The following is a 21,694-nucleotide window of genomic DNA, read 5'->3' as shown; positions in this document are numbered from 1 at the left end:
ATCAAGCACAATACTTTTACAATTGACCGTTGCACAACATTTCCCCTTCCCTATATGACCATGGGAATAAATCCTTGTCATGCCACAAATCATATTAGTTGGAAATCATAGGACACGACTATACTCCCTACAAACTTTATAGTTGACCAATTTTCAAAAAATTGAAAACATCATGGATTTTTCTGAAGATTTTAACATTTGATCTTCATGATCTGCATAGTTGGTAGTAAAAAACAACAAAAAATTTAGAAAAAAATCACTACGTTTTTGTGAATCTGGAAAATAAAAAGTTTGACTTTGTTTTATCTTTAGTGCATTTTGTCTAGAGATTAGCTTGTCCCACCATCATAAGGCCCCAACGGGACATTACAAGACTTGGTCCTCACAACCACCTCTTTCCACTTTATTGTCCTTTTGACTTCCTCTCCACTGGTAAAGGATGGAAAAACACAACGTAGATACCCTCTTCTCCGCTCATTTCCCTCATTCCATTCCTGCTCTTTTGGCTTTTTCCATAGAAAACAAGCATTGCTTGTTGTACATCTTGAAGTCGTTTTGTTTATTTGCAATCTAGCGATTGTGGAAATGGCCAGACTTGCCCTAAATTTGCTTGTAATAGTGATAATTGTGATGATTTCAGTTATATTTTGTGTGGAGGCAGAGGCGCCCACTCCATCTCCGATCACAGGCACAACTTCCATGGCAACGTTGCCATCTTTAGCAGTTGTTCTTGTTGGATCTCTTGTTGCCTTTCTGGCTTCTGTTTTTCATTGAAGTTTTTTTCCAGGATTAATCTATTAGATGCCTTCCTTTTTGTTCAAGGATTATCCTTTTGATTGAGGTGATATTAGGGTTTCTTATTCACTTTGGTGGCCATGTTGCTTTAGTTTGTTGCATGCTTTTGTACACAAGATATTTTCTTAGATTTTATTGTTTAGACAATTAGGAAATAACATATGTTGGTGTTAGACTTCGTAGATTCGTGCCTTACAACCCTATTTTTTGATATGACAAAATTAATTATGTAAAATCTCGGTGCAACTATTAAATTATTTTAGTTCAAATAATCTTTTCGATGTCGATGTCTGGTATATTTTGGGTGCTGAACATGGAATCGTCTAATGTATCAAATGTATTAGTTGTATTTTTAGGTTTTTTAGGGGGTTGATAATATATTCTTTATCCAAGAGTATTGATCTTCTCATGGCATAAAATTCTTATTTAATAACATTATCCAAGGGTAATGATCTTCTAATGAACACAAGTAAGAAAGCAGGAAGATGTTACATGGTAGTAAGAGAATTCATGGATGCCCTAATCATAGTGGACAACTATCAGCATGCATACTTCAATACATTAGAATGCTTGATGTAGGAGCATCTTGGATGTAAGAGCAATCTTGCATCAACCAAAAATATTTTAGTTCAATTGTTTGAATAAGGGTTGTCTTAATGCAGAGTTGTTGTCTGCGGAGGCTTGCTACCTAGTAAGTCAGTCAAACAAGCTTAGAGTGTCCTAATTTTAGAGGTGGATGCTCATCTATGATATATTAGCCTACCAGTTGAGACTCAGTGCCATATCATGTGTATTCATGGATCTATTGTGGATGTTTGATGTGCAATTTCAATATAAAAACTTCAAGTTCAACGTTGAAGGCCAAAATGTGCCTAGATGAGGCCCAAAAACTTGACAGATGGGCGCTTGCGTGGATCTGAGCCTATAGATCAAAAAATGAGGATTCTGAAAAGCGGTTATGATAGCCAATCAAAGCAACATTTCGAGAGTTATGGCCTTTTGAAGTTGAGCCAACCAAAACTTCTAAAATAAATGTCAAAAATGTATTTGGTTGACTCTATATGTGTTGTTAGGGTCTGTTGGCCCTATGTATTAAGTTTGAGTGTCTAGAACCTTCTTGGGTAGCATTAATTTACCTATTTAAGAAATGCCCATACATTGTCTAGGACAACTCTGGGTAATAGCTCGCAGCTTTGTCTTGCAAATTACTATAATAGGCGCCCATGTGGGTTAGTATATTGTAATTCTGAATTTTGTAATTCCGCATTTATGACAATAATAAGAAGCCCATATTTTGTTCTCGCAAATTGTTGTTATTTCTTTGTTTCTGTTATGTGTTTATGGTATTATGAGGAGCACCATTCATCAACACCCAATACTTCAAATCCCATAATCCCTCTAATCCCTACCATAAATGATATTGCTTTCTATACTAAGTTCAGTAACAAATTCAAAAGCTTGAATTATACAACATTCCTTGTAGAATTCCCACAGACAGTAGAACGTAATTTGTTGTTCACAGTAGGACTTGCATTGTATTCATGCCCAACTTTCATTAATGGTTGGCATCAAGAAACAATGGAAGCTTTGTATGTTACAATTGCTCCATTGCAGGCAAATTATAACAATATTAGAGAGTTTTCACAAACTATTTTCCAGATAATCCTCCCACGACCTTCAATTACACAGGCATGTTGACTAAGAATCTCTTCAATCAAGAGGGACAAGAGTTACTAGTTTGACATATAGTTCAACAATGCAGTTGGTGCTTCAGGACACCAACATTCTTACAGTGGATAATCATTCAATCCATCTCCATGGTTTCAATTTTTTCATTGTTGGGTTAGGGTTTGGTAATTATAACACTAAGAAAGACCCAGCTAAATTCAATTTGGTAAACCCTCTAGAGCGTAAGACACTCCAATACGAGGGTTGACTGCTAGCTGATTCAAAGCAGATAATCCGGTGGTCTTATGTTCTATAAGGCTTGTAGGAACTTGTAGGAATTCAATTGGAATAGAAATTGGGAATTGGAATTTGTTTTCCATAAGAATTCCACAAAAATAACTATAATTAGAATTGCAGTTCCAATTTCCATTTTAACTTTTTCTTATTTGATGAATTTTTAGGTCTAATTAATGAGATGAACTTTTTCAGGAAAGGAAACTCTAAGCCCTGAGCCTGATCTGTGCTCTATTTGACAAATTCCTGCGACATTTCCTTTATCCTGCACAAGTTCGATCTAGCAAATAGAGAGGCAATTTTTGTCACACGCCCAACTCAACCTGGACATCGAGCACTCAATCTGAGGCCACGTGAGTCCGAGACTAGTTTTGCCCTGAAGTTCAAGTTCATTGTGATCGATCTAGTTGCATTTTCTTTCATAGATTTGTTGCAGACCAAAACCCGAGTTCTCCAAACATCGTAGATTCTTCAATAATCACGCGCAGGTTTAGTCACTTCCCACCAGTGACAATTTGATCATCCAAGCCCGATTTTAGTTGATTCAATATCCTCCCGCATAAACAATCTGATCTCTTCCTCTGATCCGAGCTTCCTTGCGATATTGGAAACTAGTGACAGTATCTTGGAGACTCCCGATCCTCAATAGTACATTGGAGATGGAAGCCAAGCGAGCTCGAGCGCTCGCACTGAAACTTTGACATTGGGCAGAAGGCTGAAAGTTTATGTGTACAGATCATCTATGTTCATCTGGTAGAGATTTTTTAAAATTTCAATTTCACCTCCAATTCTAATTTTAGTTTTGTCGAACCAAACAAGTCTCAAATTGTAATTCCCAATTTCCATTCCAAATCCTAATTCTCAACTCCAACAACCAAATGAGCAATAAGAGTTTTTCTTGGCTTATTTGGCAAAGTTTGCTTGCAAGTTACAAGACACTACTTGTGATAGTTAAAAATACTTTGAACCCTTAAAAAATAAATTGTTCATTAGCATATATTATAAGTTTTCTTCTTATTTGAAAAATTTTGCTTGCAGGTTACATGGTGTTGCATGTGATAGTTAAAAATAAATTTATTCTCTCTCTTCATAAAATTAATTAGATCATACAAATTGGCCATTAGTATTTAGGTAAAAAGGTTAAAAGTCTTATCAGATCTTAAGTTTTAAGTGGTATATAAAGGATTTTCTTAAAACTTGTTTTCTTATTCAATTTAATTTTTAAAGCTATTATTTTAGCTTCTGAATAGCAAAGATAATCATTATGGAAGGATTAAAAAGTAGCACACATTATCAGTGCTCTTTCCTTGGGGGCATTACAAGACTTTGTCCCACAACCACCTCTTTCCACTTTATTCTCCTTTTTACTTCCTCTCCGTTGGCCAAGGATGGTAAAACACAACATAAATACACTCTTCTCGCCTCATTTTCCTCATTCCATTCTCGCTCTTCTGGTTTTTCTGCACAAAAAACAAGCATCGCTGCTTGCACATATTCTTTAAGTCATTTTGTTAATTAGCACTATAGAGGTTGTGAAAATGACCGGAGTAGCCCTCAATTTGGTCGTAATAGTGATAATGGTGATGATTTCAATAGTATTTTGTGTAGAGGCAGAGGTGCTTAGTCCATCTTCGATCACAGGTACAACTTACATTGCATTGTTGCCTTCTTTGGCAATTGTTCTTGTTGGATCTCTTGTTGCCTTTTTGGCTTGTGTTTTCAATTGAAGGTTTTTCCAAGATTAATTTGGATAAGATGCCTTCATTTCCATGTGAGGATTGCCCTTTTGATGCAGGTGATATTAGGGTTTCTTATTTGCTTTGGGAGCCATGCTACTTTAGTCTGATGAGTAATTTTGCAGAGATTTTTTTACTAAGATTTTGTTGAGTATATTCTTTTCTTACTTTTTTAATCCAAGAGTGTTGATCTTTGTGGCAGCATAAAAGTCTTAATTGAGAGCTTATGGATAAAAATAATTTTGTTGGAAAATGAAGATACAAATAAGCAATGCTTTTGCTTAAAATATGAGAGATAAAAACAACAATTGGGATTTTGTTATTTTGTCTTCTGAAAAGATGGGTTGGATGATATGATCATATATTTCATCTATCTTATAACAAAGATAAGTTCTTAGATTCATGGAACAAATTATTGTTTAGGAATTTTTGAATTTTATTGTGTATAACATTTATTTAGTGAGCATCACCTAGATCTAAAGAGTGCTTAGTGTTCCATTTATTCTCATGAGAGATGGATTCATGTTGAATTACTAGTCATGAAGCATGGGTCAACGAGTTTGATTCAAAATCATACAATTAAATCTTGATAGCAATTGTAAAGAATATTAACCAAATAACCTACAGGTCTGATAGTACAGACTGTACTTTCTCTTCTTATTATATATCTCTAAATTGGTAGTGTATAACTCTTCCTAAGAGCCAACAACTTTTTAGGAAGCAATAGTATGATGATTAACTAAACTAACACATAGTTAGTTAGGAGTTATTAATTTGTCTTCTCTAATCACCAACTTAGAGGGAGTTTAGTTAGTTCTAGTTTAGGAAGGGTTATGTCCCTTTGAGGAACATACCCTTTAGGAAGGATATATAGGGAGGTTATAGATGCAGATTAAGGACACACAACTACAACAAAGTCTATTCCTCTAAGTATCTATATTTTGCAAACAAAATCAGAGATACTTCCTCACAATCAAAAGTCGAATATTCATTATTGGATTTGCATAAAATTAGGAATTAACTCCATCAATATTCAGAATTCTTAAAAGACCATTCTCAGTATTGAAAGACTGGATTAAAAGTCTGATTCAGAGATAAGGAATTTGCAGAATCTTTACATGGTATCAGAGCTTTGGTAGTTGAACCTAGGCTTTGAAAAATTCAATCATTAGACTCTATATATATCTCGCAACTATCTTCTGTCTTCAATGGCATACAAAATCAGACTCGAGGGCATGTTTGATGGGAAAGAGTACTTTGAAGCTTAGACATTTAGAATCATGATGATTCTTGAAGAGAATGATGTAAAACAATTCGTTGATGGAGCATCCAAACAACCCCCAGTTGAACCTTACAAATCTATCTAGAGTAGAGGAAATAGAAAAGCTATTTAAATCATCTTGGATGGAGTAAAAAATGATATTGTACCTATGCTTACAAAACATCAAACTACGTTTGATATGATGAATGCTTTACGAAATGCCTATGAAGTAAACAATGCAACTAGGGTTCTTGTACTAAAAAGACAACTGAATCACATTCATATAAAGAAAGGAGAACTGATAAATTCTTATTTCCTATGAGTTGCAGGCATTAGAGATGAACTATCAAGCATAGGAACCATCATTAGTGACACAGGATTAACACTTATGGCTATAGATGGATTGCCAGATTCATGGGAGACATTTGCACAAGGAATAAGTGCTAGAGATAAGCTTTCGGACTTTAACAAACTCAAGAATGATTGTCTTCAAGAGGAATCCAAAAAACTAAGGAAAGGAGGGAAACCAAAAGTAGAAGATGAAGAACTTCACATTCTTAATACAAACTCCTCTAAGGGCAAGAAGAAGCATTTCAAGAAGAAAAAGGGAAATCAAAAAAATGGAAAACCCAAGAAAGATCTATCTAAAATAATCTATCTAAAATAAAGTGTTTCAAATGTGAAAAATTGGACACTATAGATCTAATTGTCCTGAAAATTCCAAACAACAAGCAAATTGTACAAATGTCATTAGAGAAGATAAGATAAGATAGGATAAAATTATTAATGTCCACAAAAAACCACAACGGTTTATGGGACTGAGCATACAAACAGAAGAGCCAACCAAGCAAAGGCACCAAACGGTGACTGAAAAGGAACAAAGCAACAAGAAGAAAGACAAGGTAAGGACTAAGGGTCCTTCATTGTCACAAAGAAATCCGTAATAGAGAGGTACATTTGTGGACAATCCATAGTCTTTAGATGCTGTGAAGAACCCCTATAGGACTGATGCTGCCTATAGAGACTAGTACAATGTCTGACAGATCTGGAATGTGAAGTAGTGGAAGGCCTTTTCAAACCCTGCGGAGGAGACAAGGGAGAGAAAAAGGTGGTAATGAGTTGATCACAAGTCCGTCTCTGATGAAAGGACTACAGGGTATTCTCTCGAAGATGGGTGGCCTCCTGAAGATAAAGTGCTAAACACCGCTGATCAATATAACTGAAGAACATCGAGAGAGAAGAACAGTCTCTGAAAAGGCAATAGAATCTCCCTCTAATCTCATAGTAATGAGGACAACTAAATATGAAGTGAGTCTTGGTCTTAGCCTCCATCAGAGTGCATAACTGGCATAATCGATCACCCTGATCCATATGGTGATCAATCCGAGCCCTGAGAGGATGAGAACCACCCTAAAAGAGCCCAAAGAGAACCGTAATGCATGATTCCAATGCTGGTAAAGATAGGCAGGGCGAACAACAATACCATCCTGAATAACAAGAAAATGCTCAGCATAAAAGGCCATCTTAGGTTGAAAACCACCCAGGGGATGACACCAAGTAGTGGTAATATACTGCCTATAGATATCCTATCTGACATGCTCATTCAACTCCTGATGAGAGGGAAGAAGATGAGCCGGGGCATCCTGCGAAAACTGATAGGGAGGAAGATGATCAATCTCAATCATGATCGAACCCAACAAAGAGGTGGCTTAAGCGTACCAGCATCTTGATCTAGCAGAAGTGTCAGATCTCATAATCTCCATCGAAAAACAATATGCCAAAAAAGAGTATCTATGTCGGTCAGCACCTGTCTCCATAAAACCACGAAGTCGATGACGAAATCAAATCAAGTAAAAAATAACAAGTTTGAGAGGATGAGCACCAAACTTCGCTAAAACAATGCTGTGAGGGGTGAATCTATGACACCTAATGATATGACGCAACAACAGTGTCTGGACCCGCTCAATAGAAGCCCAATCAGAAGCAATAAGAGAAGGTCCCCAAACCACAGAACCATAGAGGACTGTCAGACGAACCAAGGAGTCAAAAAGGGACAACTTGGACGAAATATCCTGAAAATGATGTCTGGAGCATTGTCTCTCCAGCAAAGCCAGGGAGCCCATACCCTTACTAACTATGGACTGAATAGCAAGTCTCAAATTGAAACGTGGTCCTGAGAACTTCACACCAAGATACATGTAAGAGGGAGTAATCTCAACCTCCTTCCCCTAGAAGAAGAAATGGAGATGAGAGGTCTTTAAACAATTAAAGACCATAACCCGTGTCTAAGATAAATTGACCACAAGTTGTCGTTGAATACAAAAAGAAGCAAGACTATCAAGGAGTCTCTGTAAGCTATCGAGAAAAGAGGCCAAGAGAACAACATCATCATCAAAGAGGAGAATAGAGATCAGAACTTGATGTAAATAACACCCATCTCCTGGTTGAGAGGATTTCATAAGGAAATCCTCTAACTCATCAATATACAAGCCAAATAGTGTAGGGTAAAGAGGACAACCCTGCTTCACGCCAATGGTGCTCTGAATCGGATCAGAAAAGCCCTCCGAAGTTCTGAGCCTACTACTAACCTTCTCATAAAGTCTCAAAATAGTAGTCTGTAACATATCTGAAATCTCAATCTCTTGAAGCTGTTGAAATAAAGCCAACCTAGGAACAAAATCAAAAGCCTTATGGAAGTCCACAAAACAACAATAGACCTTCTGAGAGCGGTGTCTAGCCTCCTCAAAGATAGCCTGCAGTGTAAAAACATGATCCATAGTCTGGGAGTTTGCCCGAAAGCCAGCCCGACCTCTCGCCCTACATCCCCGTCTATCAAGCTCATTGGATAACATGGTGTTCAGAGCAATGGCATAAAATTTGGCAAAAGTATGGCCAATCATAATAGTTCTGTAATTTCCTAGATCAGAAACAGGCCCTGACTTGCGAATAGGGTAAATAACATGTCTAGTCCAGAAATCAGGAAACCCAGTACAAACCACTCTATTAAAGAGTGTAGGAAAGTAAGATCCAAGAACTGAAGCACCAAGTTTGAAAAGTTAAAAGTTCTGCCTGAAAACCCTCTTCATCAGCTGCTCTGCCGCATCTCAAAGATCTGATGGCCTCCATAATGCTAGAATAGGTGAACACATGGTAGTGGGGAGGTGGAGTGGAGTAGAGAGAAGGCTGCCAAGGAATGTCATAAAGCGTCGTGATATGGGAGGTCAGAGAACGATAGTTGAGAGTGGAGGATGGGGGGGAACAACGAGGGAAAAGGGTACGCCAGAAGATCTGGGGATTCTGGATAAGCGTGGAGCAAAGGGTTCTGCACTTAAAAGAGGTAAATTCTATTCCTCTCTATCAAATGAAATTTCAAATAAAGCATGGGTAATTGATAGTGGATCTTCTAGACATATAACAGGATACAAAGAAACTCTAGATTCTTTATCAAAGAAGGTTAATGGTGAAGTTACCATTGATGATAACTCAACACACTCTATTGAAGGAATTGGAAATTGTACTTTGAAACTAAAATCAGGAAATACTTTTCTTCTTAAAGGTGTACTCTATGTACCAGGAATTAAAAGAAACTTAATCTCAATTACACAACTTGAAGATGATGGGCACAATGTTGCTTTCGTAGATGGAAAAGTATTGACTTGGGCTAAGAACTCTATCAAGAAAGCAATGCTAATTCGTCAAAGAAAAAGATATTTCTATGAATTGAATACAAAACCTAGTCGTTCTATTCAAGCCCTAGTTCACAAAACTGCAAATACAAATGAATGATGGAATAGGAGATTAGGATATCTAAATTTCAAAACTTTATTAACTATGGAGAAGATGGTTACTAGATTACCTAAACTAAATAAAGACCACTCAAGTATTTGCAAAGGGTGTGCTCTGGGTAAGAACACCAGAAGTCCCTTTCATGATAGTACTAGGAAAAAAAATAATGTACTAGAATTAATTCATGCTAATTTATGTGGATCCATGTCTACTCCTTCTCTTGGAGGATTCAGGTATTATATCTTGTTCATAGATGACTTCTCTAGGAAAACATGGATTATTTTTTTAAATGCAAGGAATCAGAAGAAATCCGAGGGAATCCGATAATGTAATTCTAGACAAAGGTTTAAAGAATTCAAAACATTAATTGAAAACTTTTAAGGGCATAAAATTAAAACCCTCAGAACTAATAATGGAGTAGAATATACCTCAGATTTGTTTAAAAGGTTTTGTAAAGAATCGGGGATTAAGAGGGAGTAGATTGTTCTTTATAATCCAGAGAAAAATAGGGTAGCTGAAAGAAAGAATAGGACAATTATAGAAGCTGCTAGAGATATGATTTTTGATCAAAATCTAGAATATTATCTTTGGGCAAAAGCCTCTTGTACTGATGTATATATTCAAAACAGAAGTCCTCACTCCTATCTTAAAGATAAAACCCTTGAAGAATTATTTACTGAAATAAAACCCAATATAAGTCATCTTAGAATTTTTGGGTGTCCTATATATATCCATGTTCAAAAAAAAAAAAAAAACCAAGTTAGAACCCTCTGAGAGGAAAGGTATTTTTGTAGGGTATAGTGAAACATCTAAGGCATATAGGATTTTCATACCTAGATAGAAAAATACTAAACTTAGCAAAGATGTAATTTTTGAAGAAGATCTTGCATTCAAAAGAGCCATACGTTATAATGAACCTTCTCCTTTATCTAGTTCTGAAAGAAATAGTCAACCCAGGTCCCAGAGAGAGAACTTAGAAGAAATTGAAGATAAAATTCAAAATATGAACCTTGAAGAAAACTCAAAGAAAAAACCAATTTAGGCCATTAAAACAGTTGAAGCAACTCAAGACTTTGTTGCACCTTCTAGAACAATTAGAGAAAGAAAAAGACCTAAAAGATTCTTTGGTTATACAACAAACATGAGTGATTTATCCAAAATAGAGCCAAACAATCCTTCTGATGCTATTAAACACACAACTTGGAAAGAAGCTATGATAGAAGAATACCAATTTATTATGAAAAATTATGTTTGAGAAATTGTTCCAAGACCTAAAGGAAAATATGTTGTTTCTTCCAAATGGATATTTAAAATAAAGCATGCTGTTGACGGTAGTATTGAGAAGTATAAAGCTAGATTTGTAGTCGGAGGAGTTTCTCAAAAAGAAGGGATTGATTATGAACAAACATTTGCTCCTGTTGCTAAATATACCTTTGTAAGAGCAGTCTTAGCAATTGTTCATCAAAGGGATGGAAGGTGCATCAAATGGATGTAAAATCAACATTCTTAAATGGAAAGATTTCAAAAGAAGTATATCTAGAGCAATTAGAAGGATTTGAAACTCATGATCCCAACGCATTTGTTTGCAGGCTCAAGAAAGCTCTCTATGGGCTTAAACATGTTCCTAGAGCCTAGTATGAAAGAATTGATAAGCATCTCACTAGCTTAGGATTCTCCAAAAATGAAACTGGTCCAAATTTATATTATAAAAGAGATAAAGGTGATATGGTAATTCTGATACTGTATGTTAATGATTTACTAATAATTAGTCATGATCATCTCATAGATCAGTGCAAGAAAGATCTAACTAGAGAATTCAAAATGAAAGATTTGGGACTCCTTCATTACTTCCTAGGATTGGAAGTATGACAAAATTCTGACAGTATCATACTTAATCAAGGAAAGTATACATCAGACATTTTGAAGAGATTTGAAAAGTGGAATTGCAAACTTATGTCTTCTCCAATGGAAACTAATCTACATAAACTTAAGGAAGCAGTAGCAGAATCACCTTCCATAGATTCTACTCTTTACAGACAGATGATTGGGTCTCTTATATACTTAGTAAATATAAGGCCGGATATTTGCTATGCAATTAATGCCTCAAGTCAATTTATGTGTGAACCGAAGGAGATTCACCTAATTGCGGTTAAACACATAATGAAATACCTACAAGGCACTTTTAATTTTGGACTCAAATATGAGAAAGTTGCTTTAGACTTGCATGGATTTACTGACTCAAATTGGGGTGGAAGTGTTTAAAGACAGAAAAAATACTTCAAGATGTTATTTCAGTTTAAGATTAGCTATGATATCTTGGATTTTCATAAAGTAGTTTTCAATAGTTCAGAGCTCCATAGAAGCCGAATACATTGCAGTAGCGATAGCCTCTCAAGAAGCAGTCTGGCTGAGGAAGTTACTTGTGAGATTATTTGGGCAAGCCATGAATCTTACAATTATTCATTGTGATAATCAGAGTTCCATCAAGCTCTTAGTGAATCCAGTTTTCCATGAAAGGTCCAAGCATATTGAAATTCCTTACCATTATGTAAGAGATATGATAGATAGGAATTCTGTAAAATTGGAATATATTTGCACTACAGATCAAATAACAGACATACTCACCAAACCTCTATTTAGAGTGAAGATAGAACATTTTAGGAGGAATTTGGTATGGTTAAATTGTAATCTATTTGTACTCTTTTGATTATTAATAAAATAATTTTATTTTGTCAAGCTATTGACTATTATGGGCTCCACAATTTATATTCATTATTTAAAGAGGTGACGGTCTCTGAAATAATGAACACTTGTATAAAAGGCATTATGAGAGATGACGATCTCTTAAATAATGTTCTAAACAATATATTTTACAGTAAGATCTAGATGACTTTTAGATCATATTGTGATATTGACATTGCTATGTTCATGGGTCACAAATTGGATAAAGGAAGAATCTTAGTATTCTCCAGGTTTATCCTGTATTCTGGTAGATCTTAAAACTCAGGATCTTGTTGTGATATAGAAATACCAGTTTCTATGAAATCACACCTTGGATAAATGAAGAGATTACTCTTTAAATTTATCTTGTATAATATCACGAGTAGCAGTGATTTGTCATATCACAGGTTTAGTAATATGACTTTGTATCATGTGTTCTAGAATAACACATACTAAGAAGAAACAGATAGATAGAGTATTAATTCTTGTTTATTCATCTATATTGGTGTTGCTAGATATAATATCTCTCTGTAGGATTATCAGGTTAAGAGGGAGTGTTAAGAATATTAACCAGATAACCTACAGGTCTAATACTACAGACTGTACTTTCTCTTCTTATTATATATCTCTAAATTGGCAGTATATATATGACTTTGTATTATGTGTTCTATGCTAACACATACTAAAAAGAAATAGACAAATATAGAGTATTAATTCTTGCTTATTCATTTGTATTAGTGTTGCTAGATATAATATCTCTTTGTAGGATTATCAGGTTAAGAGGGAGTGTTAAGAATATTAACCAAATAACCTAAAGGTTTGATACTACAGAGTGTACTTTATCTTCTTATTATATATCTCTAAAATGGTTGTGTGTGTAATTGTTCCTAGGAGTTAGTGACTTTTTAGGAAGCAATAGTATGGTGCTTAACTAAACTAACACATAGCTAGTTACGTGTTATTAATTTGTCTTCTCTAATCGCCGACTTAGAGGGAGTTTAGTTAGTGCTAGTTTAGGAAGGGTTATGTCCCTTTGAGGGACATACCCTTTAGGAAGGATATATAGGGAGGTTATAGATGCAGATTAAGGACACACAACTACAACAAAGTCTGCTCCTCTAAGTATCTATATCCTGCAAATAATATTAGAGACACTTTCTCACAATCAAAAGTCGAATATTCATTATTGGATCTGCATAAAATTAGGAATTAACTCCATCAATATTCAAAATTCTTAGAAGACCATTCTCAACATTTAAAGACTGGATTAAAAGTTTGATTCAAAGATAAGGAATTTGCAAAAAATATTTACAACAATATCATAATTTGACTTGTGGAAATTATCTCCTACTTATCAATTGATGAGCTTAAGGGGCCTTCTAATGAATGGTTCATAAGGCACAACACTTTGTGAAGGTTTTCCGAATGGGGTTGCAAGCAAAGTGGGTTTAACCTTGGAGGAAACTCTGAAGTTTAGCACACTCAAGCTAGACTAGTATTGGGATGAGTGATCTCTCGAGAAGTCTTGATGCTTCACCTTCGTGAGCATCACCTAGATCTAATGAGTGCTAAGTGTTCCATTTATTCTCATGAGAGATGGATTCATGTTGAATCACTACTCATGAAGCATGGGTCAATGAGTTCGACTCAAAATCACACAACTAAATCCTGATAGCAATATCACAATTTGAATTGCTATGCAAATTGTCTCCTACTTATCAATTGATGAGCTTAAGGGGCTTTCTAATAAATGATTCATAAGGCACAACACTTGGTGAAGGTTTTGCAAATAAGGTTGCAAGTAGAGTGGGTTTAACCATGGAGGAAACTCTATATAAGAAAAGAATGAACGACCAATAAGAATGTAGTAATCACAAGCTTAGATGGCATGCAAATGGAAGGTTCGGAGTTTGATTCGAAGCTGGTCAAAAAACTTAAATGCCCACAAAAGCTCCCAGTATTGCTCATCTGAGTGTTGCACAATTTGCAAACAATTCGAATGACCATGAAGAAACCCATGTTCGAATCTTAGCAGCACAGTGATTTAAATGGGAGGTCCCATGTTTGAATCTTAGCCATTACATGTTAGACAGCATAGTATCAGAGTTAGAAGGCAGTGAATCACAGGCATCAAAATGTGACTTAACCTTGTGTTGGAATAGTAGTGTCAGTCTAAGCTGATAAGAAGCCCGCAACTACAAAGAAGAAATAGGTAATGGTACACAAAACAAGATTTCAGTAACAGGACAAATTTACAATACACTGAGTCTGACTAAAATTACAAATCTTGAAAATAAAGAAAATGTAAGCAGTGCATCAGCTTTTAAAATCAAATACTCGCAGTTTAAGATCAAATACTCGCAAAAATAACGGGAAAGCAATTGATAAACCCTCAATCGATAGGACACGTGAGATGCCGTTTCCAGCCTTGACTTGGTGAACCGAGACCAGTTTTATGCAGATAAAGACATTTAAATGAGTTGCATCTCCACCCTACAGTGTAGTCTCCTTTGATTCACCTTGCAGTGTCAATCTATAAAATGAATCTCTTCCAAACGCTCAAGAAAGGATAAGAATCCCAAATTACTTTTTTCCATGAAATTTTCTCCCAGCTTCAACTGCTTCCCTGTTGGCAGTGATCAATGTTGAAAAACATTAGACAACAAAATAAAATACAAAAACTATGAAGAACAACGTAAACAAATGAAAAAACATGAACGTTAAGAAGAAAAATAAATATGTAAGTTTAAATTGTTGAATTCATTGCACAAGACCCCCACTCTATTGCCTTGCAAACTCTAATCTTATACTATCATTTTGATAGACCATATCTTACATCACAGCATACATGAAAATTGAGGAAAAGGGACCAAACAAAGGGTCTTACATATGTGGGACACGTTAGACAGAAAGGTGTATCTAAACTAGCAAGATGACCTAAATTCTAGTTATTTAAATAGAATTAAAAAAATTAACTCTCTAGTATAGACATAATTGTTCAACTTCAAATAAAAATGAAGCGAACAATGTAAATAAAATGCATATAATTCTTAAATAGTTCAAAAGTAAAATAAAATAGTAATAAGACTGATAATTTCTGTTCACGAATCTATATAGTTTTATTTTAATTATAAAACCATTTTATTTTCCAATAATATGGCAATAAATCATAAAAACCATGTCCAAATATTCAAAAAGTTATAAGGATACAAATTAATTGCATATACATTTATCTCGAGATTTATTAGCCGATAGGCTATTTTATGTGCGAATGACTTCCAGCGGGGAATTCCTCCTGTCTCACGCTCTTTATTGATACAGACCAATTTTTGAGTCGTGTTTTCCATTTGCTGGGCTGATTTCAGAAACAATATTCCCCAGTTGGAATCGTACCACGCAGTTAAATTCATGGTGGAGTGGTTTAACCTTCATCCACTGGGTTCAACCTGAGATTGTGCTCATATGGAGGATGTGGGAGGCCAGAAACAAGAAAACGCGAGTTTCAGGAGTGCTCTGTGTGCGGCACTTGAACCACTGTTCAAGGGCCTGTCAGACTCTAAACTGGAAAATCCAGCATAAAAATGCCAGTGGACGACTGCATTAAGGTCGATGATGATGACGATTTTAATTAAAAGCAATTGATATGTGTAAAGCCGAATTCCACAACTTTTTCAGTGTCCTCCCTGTCTGTGCCAAATTCAGAGTTTTGGAACAGGGTATGGCATCCATTAAAGCCTACGGGAAGGGCGATTTTTATCAGACATTACAGTTTCGACTGCCTTGGTGGATATGTACGCTGAATAATAACATTGACAAGGTTTGTGAACTGTTTGACAGAACACTTCAAAGAGATGTCTTGTGTAAAGAAATAATTGCAGGATATGCACAAATCTTATTCAATAACGCTTTATAAATATTTCAGCAAGTGCAATTGGCCAGAATAAAACCGAAACCTTTGCCAGCGTCCTCACTGTCTGTGCCAAAATCGAAGCTTTTGACCAGCGTATAGATATCCATAATAGCATAATGGAAGAGTGGATTTGGTCAGGTAGGAAACTCAGACTGAAATTCTAGTCAGAGGCAAAACAGCTCCTGAAAAAGAATATCTCCCATCCCGGACTCATAGTATGATAGTGGTAGCTTGATTCACAACCGGAAAGTTGTGTCATTCTTGTAAACAGTTTCTCTAGTGCCTGAAAATGATTTCTTGCTAAGATAAACCATTTTAAGTAGCTAATTTTCCATCACGCCAGTTTCTCACATCGGTAAATAACCCCACCTAATTGCACACGCTGCAAAATGAAAACCTCAAGCTTTCCACTGGTAATGTCAATGGGATAAATAGAGGCTATATAATTTTAGCACATTTTACAATCAATAAATGGTTTGGGCAACTCCTAATCTATATCTTACAACATACCACTTATTTAAAGCGGGCCAAATGAAGGACAGGCTGCAGAGCATGTTTACTACACACACACAAAGGCCCAGAGGTCTATTCTACAGATCCCCAATTATTGCATTCCTGTAGTACAAAGAACACCCTTTTACAAGTAAAAAATGTCCACTCTTTCCTCCCATTTCCTCGCTCACAGGCAATTATTGCATTCCTGGATGTTGAATGTGGAATGATAATTAATGTGGAATAATAGATAAAGGTATGTGAACTGTTTGACAGATGCCTCAATTTGATATCTGATGAATGAAATGATTGTGGGATATGCAGAAAACAGATTTGTTAATAAAGCTTTAAGAAACTTTAAAGTGAGAGTAATTGGCTAGAATAAAATCAAATTCCAAAACCGTTGTCAGAGTCCTTACTAGCTATGCCAATATCGAAGCTTTGAACCATGGTATGGATATTCCATAATATAATGTAAGGGAGATTTCAGTTTAAGAATGTGAAACTATATACAAGATACATGAAGTGTTTGATAAATGTGATTCCATCAACTGCAATGATTGGAGGATTTGAGTAAAATGAATTAGTTGAAAAAGTTTTAGAAATGTTCAAGCAAATACAATTGGTAGGTGTTGACGGGACTCAAAATTTTGGCAAAATTTAGGACCTCCATTTTTGAAATAATGTCAAAGACTCGATAAAAAATTGAAAGCAATGTTGGTTTGCTGAAGAAAAGAAAGTTCAAAGATGCAGTAATGATGATTCTTACTATGCTATTTACAGCGTTCAATAGAAGTCTACAAAACAAGGATCACGGGAGTCTGAGAGATTTACTAAGCTAGTTTGTGGGATATAAGACAAAATAAATTATAAGGGGCTCAACAACCAAAGAAAGACGATGGATTTGGCAGAGGAGTCAGGTGGTCTTTACACATGCTCAGCTCCCTCCTCCAGATGGCTTATGTTATGTTGACTTTGTTGAAAGAAGATCGGTTGTGTTTGAAACAACTGGCTTCGAGAATTTTGATATCCAGTCAAAGCTAATGTGGATGAAGCCTTCGTTATCTAAGACACCTTTGATATCGGATTTCTGCTGAAAGGGTGCAACATTTGTATCAAATCTACCTTTGATATCAATCTTTCAGAGAAATACTGTAACATTGTCTGGGAAGATTCTAGTAGTATTGATAGAGAACAATGGATGCTGCAATATGATGTTTTTGTCTATTTCTTTCCTCCATTGTAAGCAGTTTGCATTACCAGTGCCGTAGGAGACACTGTGGCATTTGTATTGGAGTGGCTGTTGCACAACAAATGACCCAGAAATTCACATTTTACAGACCAGTTGTTTCCTATTACTAGCAAATTGTATTTCATCAGATAAAGCTTAAACTAAAGACACAAACCAAGGAAGAGAAGAGATTGAGAGGACTCAAGCTAGACAATAATCAATGGATGCCGGTGTACAGGGATTCGAACAAAATAATAGTTCCAATGAAGATATAAGTATTTGAAAGAACACAGGATCGTTGCTCTATATTCAGATGACCTGCCAGAATTACGCAGCCCTCAGAAATAATTTTGCTCAGAGTATTTGATTTATTTCTGTGTCATGAATTGGCAAAGTCACAGAAAGCCTGATATATAAACCGGAGCACAAAAGCATTGAACAAAGATAAGGCACTGGAGCAAGGTCATGAATTTCTTCAGGAGTCGGATGGTAAAATCTGAGACAAAAGCCAAAGAAAGCGCTGAGCCACACAACTAGAGGTATCATCCACATCAGAATGAGACAGTATTATGCCATGGAGATTCGCGGCAAGAAGAAAACGCTGAATAGCTCTGGACATTTCACTCGCACAGGGCACAACCAATAACCTTGGAGCATGCATTTTCAGTGAGCGATGAGACTAAATACCTCCTGTTACCAAGTATCAAGCAGTGATAACGGCAAATATCAAATTCGATGAGATTGATTCAAGCGATAACTATGAACGGAAATGATGGAAACGGAGATCAGAGATAATAGAGATAATAAAGATCAATTATTTGAAACTCGCCAACGATAATGAAGTTTCGTGGAAATCACAAAATATTTGCCACAGATATCATAACTATGAAGACTCAGGGATAAGATCAATTAAAATATCGATTAAATAAAACATTTTAATAAATGTTCAAAGCTTTACAAAAGAATGTTTTCGATAGTTTGTATACGGTTTAATTACAAACCTTTGTTTTGTTTATTGAGAAAGAGATATTCTTCACTCCTAAAGGTTATGTCCCCTTATATTTAAGATATAAGTATGGGATGAAAAATGTTAGAATAGGGACTGACAAGAATTCGATAATATATATTGGGGGGAAGCATTTTAAAAGATTTTATTTTTTTTGACGGAGGAACGAGGGCTTTAATATGACTTTATAATTTAAATTCTATTATATTATTTTTAAAATAAAATAAAATGTCTTTTGTTTATTTTTAAATGGCATAGAGATTTAAACTGAAGGCGAATTGTCCTTTATAATTATCTTCTGGAATTTTGCATACAATTTAAATATCGGATAAGTGGACAAGGTCATTTAGCATTTTAAATTTGATCATTACAAATACTATGGAATATTAAATCATATCCATATTTGTATGCCTGCCGAGGAGTTAAAATTCAATCTGGACTAAGTTAAGATGGCATAATATTTGATCCGTTGCATCTCGATTATTTAATTGTTGACAGTAAAGTGTGTAAAACATTATAAAGTTGTACATGATAATTCACTGAAGTTGACTCTATTGCCCGGATGAGTAGAGGCATAGGTCTTTTTATTTAAGTCAGAAAATCTATAATTTCCTTCCTGCAAACATCAAATCAATTATTTAAAACCTTATACAAAACATTCAAACACTCAGCATCCAGTTTCAGTTTCATCGAGTTCGAGGACCTTGCTAGTCGGAGAACTCCAGAAGTTTAAATTTGCTATAGAAAAGCCTTGAACCATATAGTTAGTGTTTGAGGTTCAGGTTTACTCGTTTGGGTATAGCGGAGCTTGAAGTGCAAGGGAATTGAGAAGTATTCCCATTCGTTGGACAAAATTGATTGAGAAGTCCTACCAGAGAAGTGGTAGGCTCTTGGATTTCCAATCTGCGGTTTTTGGGAACCAACAAGTGTAAAGCTACACTTGGACAATCTTTGCCATGGCTTTTGGAATGTAGTATAGATATCCAGGAAAAGATATATCAGATATTACACTTAGTAATACTTTGATAGACATGTATGTAAAATGTGAAAGTATTGACAAGACGTGTGAACTGTCACAGAGCTAATAGACTGCAATGGTGTTGGAATATGTGCAAAATATATTTATTGAAAAAACTTAGTAAACTTTCAAACAAATGCAATTGGCAAGTGCAAAGCCAAATTCCACAACCTATGCCAAAATGGTGGCTTTTGAATTATGTATAGCCATGCATCAAACATAAATGATCAAGAAATTTTTGATAGATGGTGTAGTTACAACTATTTAACAGATAAGTGTTATATTCTCGTCATAAAATAAATAAATAATTAAAGCTTTGTTTATGGGCCGATTGAACTAGCATATCTCGAACTCATTTTTATTTTAATTGTTTTCATAGGTGTTGTCGTCAGCTGTCTTTGTAAACCCTTGGGAGTTCCTTTGAAGAGTATTTAAGCACGACATGTAGGTAGTAGTGGTACGCGATTTGAATTATTCTTCTCTGTACTATGAATTCCAATTGGGATTCTTTGTTATCCATCATTTTGGAAGTGAAAGATCTTCCCTAATTGGCTATTCTGATTTCCGTAAGGATTCAACCCTCACCCTATTCCGTCTTTGTATTACTTGCTTCGGTTTGGCAAATCCATGCACTCTCTTTTTGCAATTATAAATATTGTTCAATGAAGCTCCATCAATTCTATTGGCAACTATCTTGTTCTAACAATTTACAACGTTCTCATCTGTTCATTGGCGTAGGAGGAATTAGCAATCCGTCACCCACAATCTCCACTATACTGTCACCCATAGCCTGCACCGTATGGACCCTTGCCTCCAATGTAAGGCCTACACAAACTGTACATCACTGCCCACATACCGTACAGACAAATCTACTTTCCCAACATGACCACCATACGACTTTCTAAGTCTACCATACAAACATCCTCCGTCCACCTCCAGATTTCCAACATCTTACCATATGGCCTTTGGTTCTGACCGTACGACATCCTACTCCAATCGTACAGCTTTCCACTCAGACTGTACGGCCTCCACAATTGTTCCATCATTCTAAACGTAGAGGAATGGGAACATTATAGTGGTATCAGAGCCAAGGATCCTATCAGCCTGTGAACAATGAATGAAAGTTTATAGCTGGAAAAGAAGGAGATGCCACTTAGTTAATAGAATGGCAGATCAAGAACCCACTCCTGTGGAAGTCATGGCACTATTAAGTGATCTTTTGAGGAATCAAACACAAATCAATGATACTCAACGACTTATGGAAGAAACTCTCTACAAATTGGTAGACAATAAGATGTCTGGGGGAAAAAATGGTCAGTTCCAGCTCGATTTCAGGAAAGCCTAACCCTCATTTGGCACACTCTTGACTTTCCGTGCCAACCTTTCCTACATAGGTAGAGGTACCACACGGAGGAAAGAAACCAACCTTTGAGAAAAAATTCAAGAACAATTGAAAGAAGACTGGAAGAATGCAAACTTGGAAGAGAATATTTTCTACAAAGATTACGCAAAATTGAGAATGTGATATTCTGGAGGCAGAAACTGAGGATGTTTTAACAATGATCTCAGAAGAAAGTTGAGTAAAGTAAATCTGTCACCATTTGATAGATCCGGATCCATATTTGCCCAAGCATAGTTAATGAATGATGATACTTACTTCTAGCTTAATCGAATGCCGAAAGAAGCAATTAAATTTCTAGCATTACACTTTGGAGGGAGTGGCACATGAATGGTGGCATCATGGCACTATTACACTGGGGCATGACCAAGTAAATA

At 35.7% G+C, this 21,694-nt stretch overlaps 1 protein-coding gene across 2 annotated transcripts in view; it reads right to left on the bottom strand.

The window, feature by feature from the left end:
* Window positions 1-14,301: 14,301 nt before the first annotated feature.
* LOC149576641 (uncharacterized) overlaps window positions 14,302-21,694 on the bottom strand; it is a 239,168-nt gene continuing 231,775 nt past the window's right edge. For both annotated transcript variants that reach the window (XM_089818699.1, XM_089818690.1), the window contains one exon: window positions 14,302-14,887. In XM_089818699.1, the coding sequence (XP_089674825.1) occupies window positions 14,845-14,887 (43 nt within the window). In that variant the 3' untranslated portion in view covers window positions 14,302-14,844. The remainder of the gene's footprint in view (window positions 14,888-21,694) is intronic.

This window comes from Cupressus sempervirens, chromosome 1, assembly GCF_028749045.1.
Source record: "Cupressus sempervirens isolate cs-2001-9-10 chromosome 1, ASM2874904v1, whole genome shotgun sequence".
NCBI classification, from domain to species: Eukaryota; Viridiplantae; Streptophyta; class Pinopsida; order Cupressales; family Cupressaceae; genus Cupressus; species Cupressus sempervirens.
This window is presented reverse-complemented; position numbering and strand designations above follow the sequence as displayed.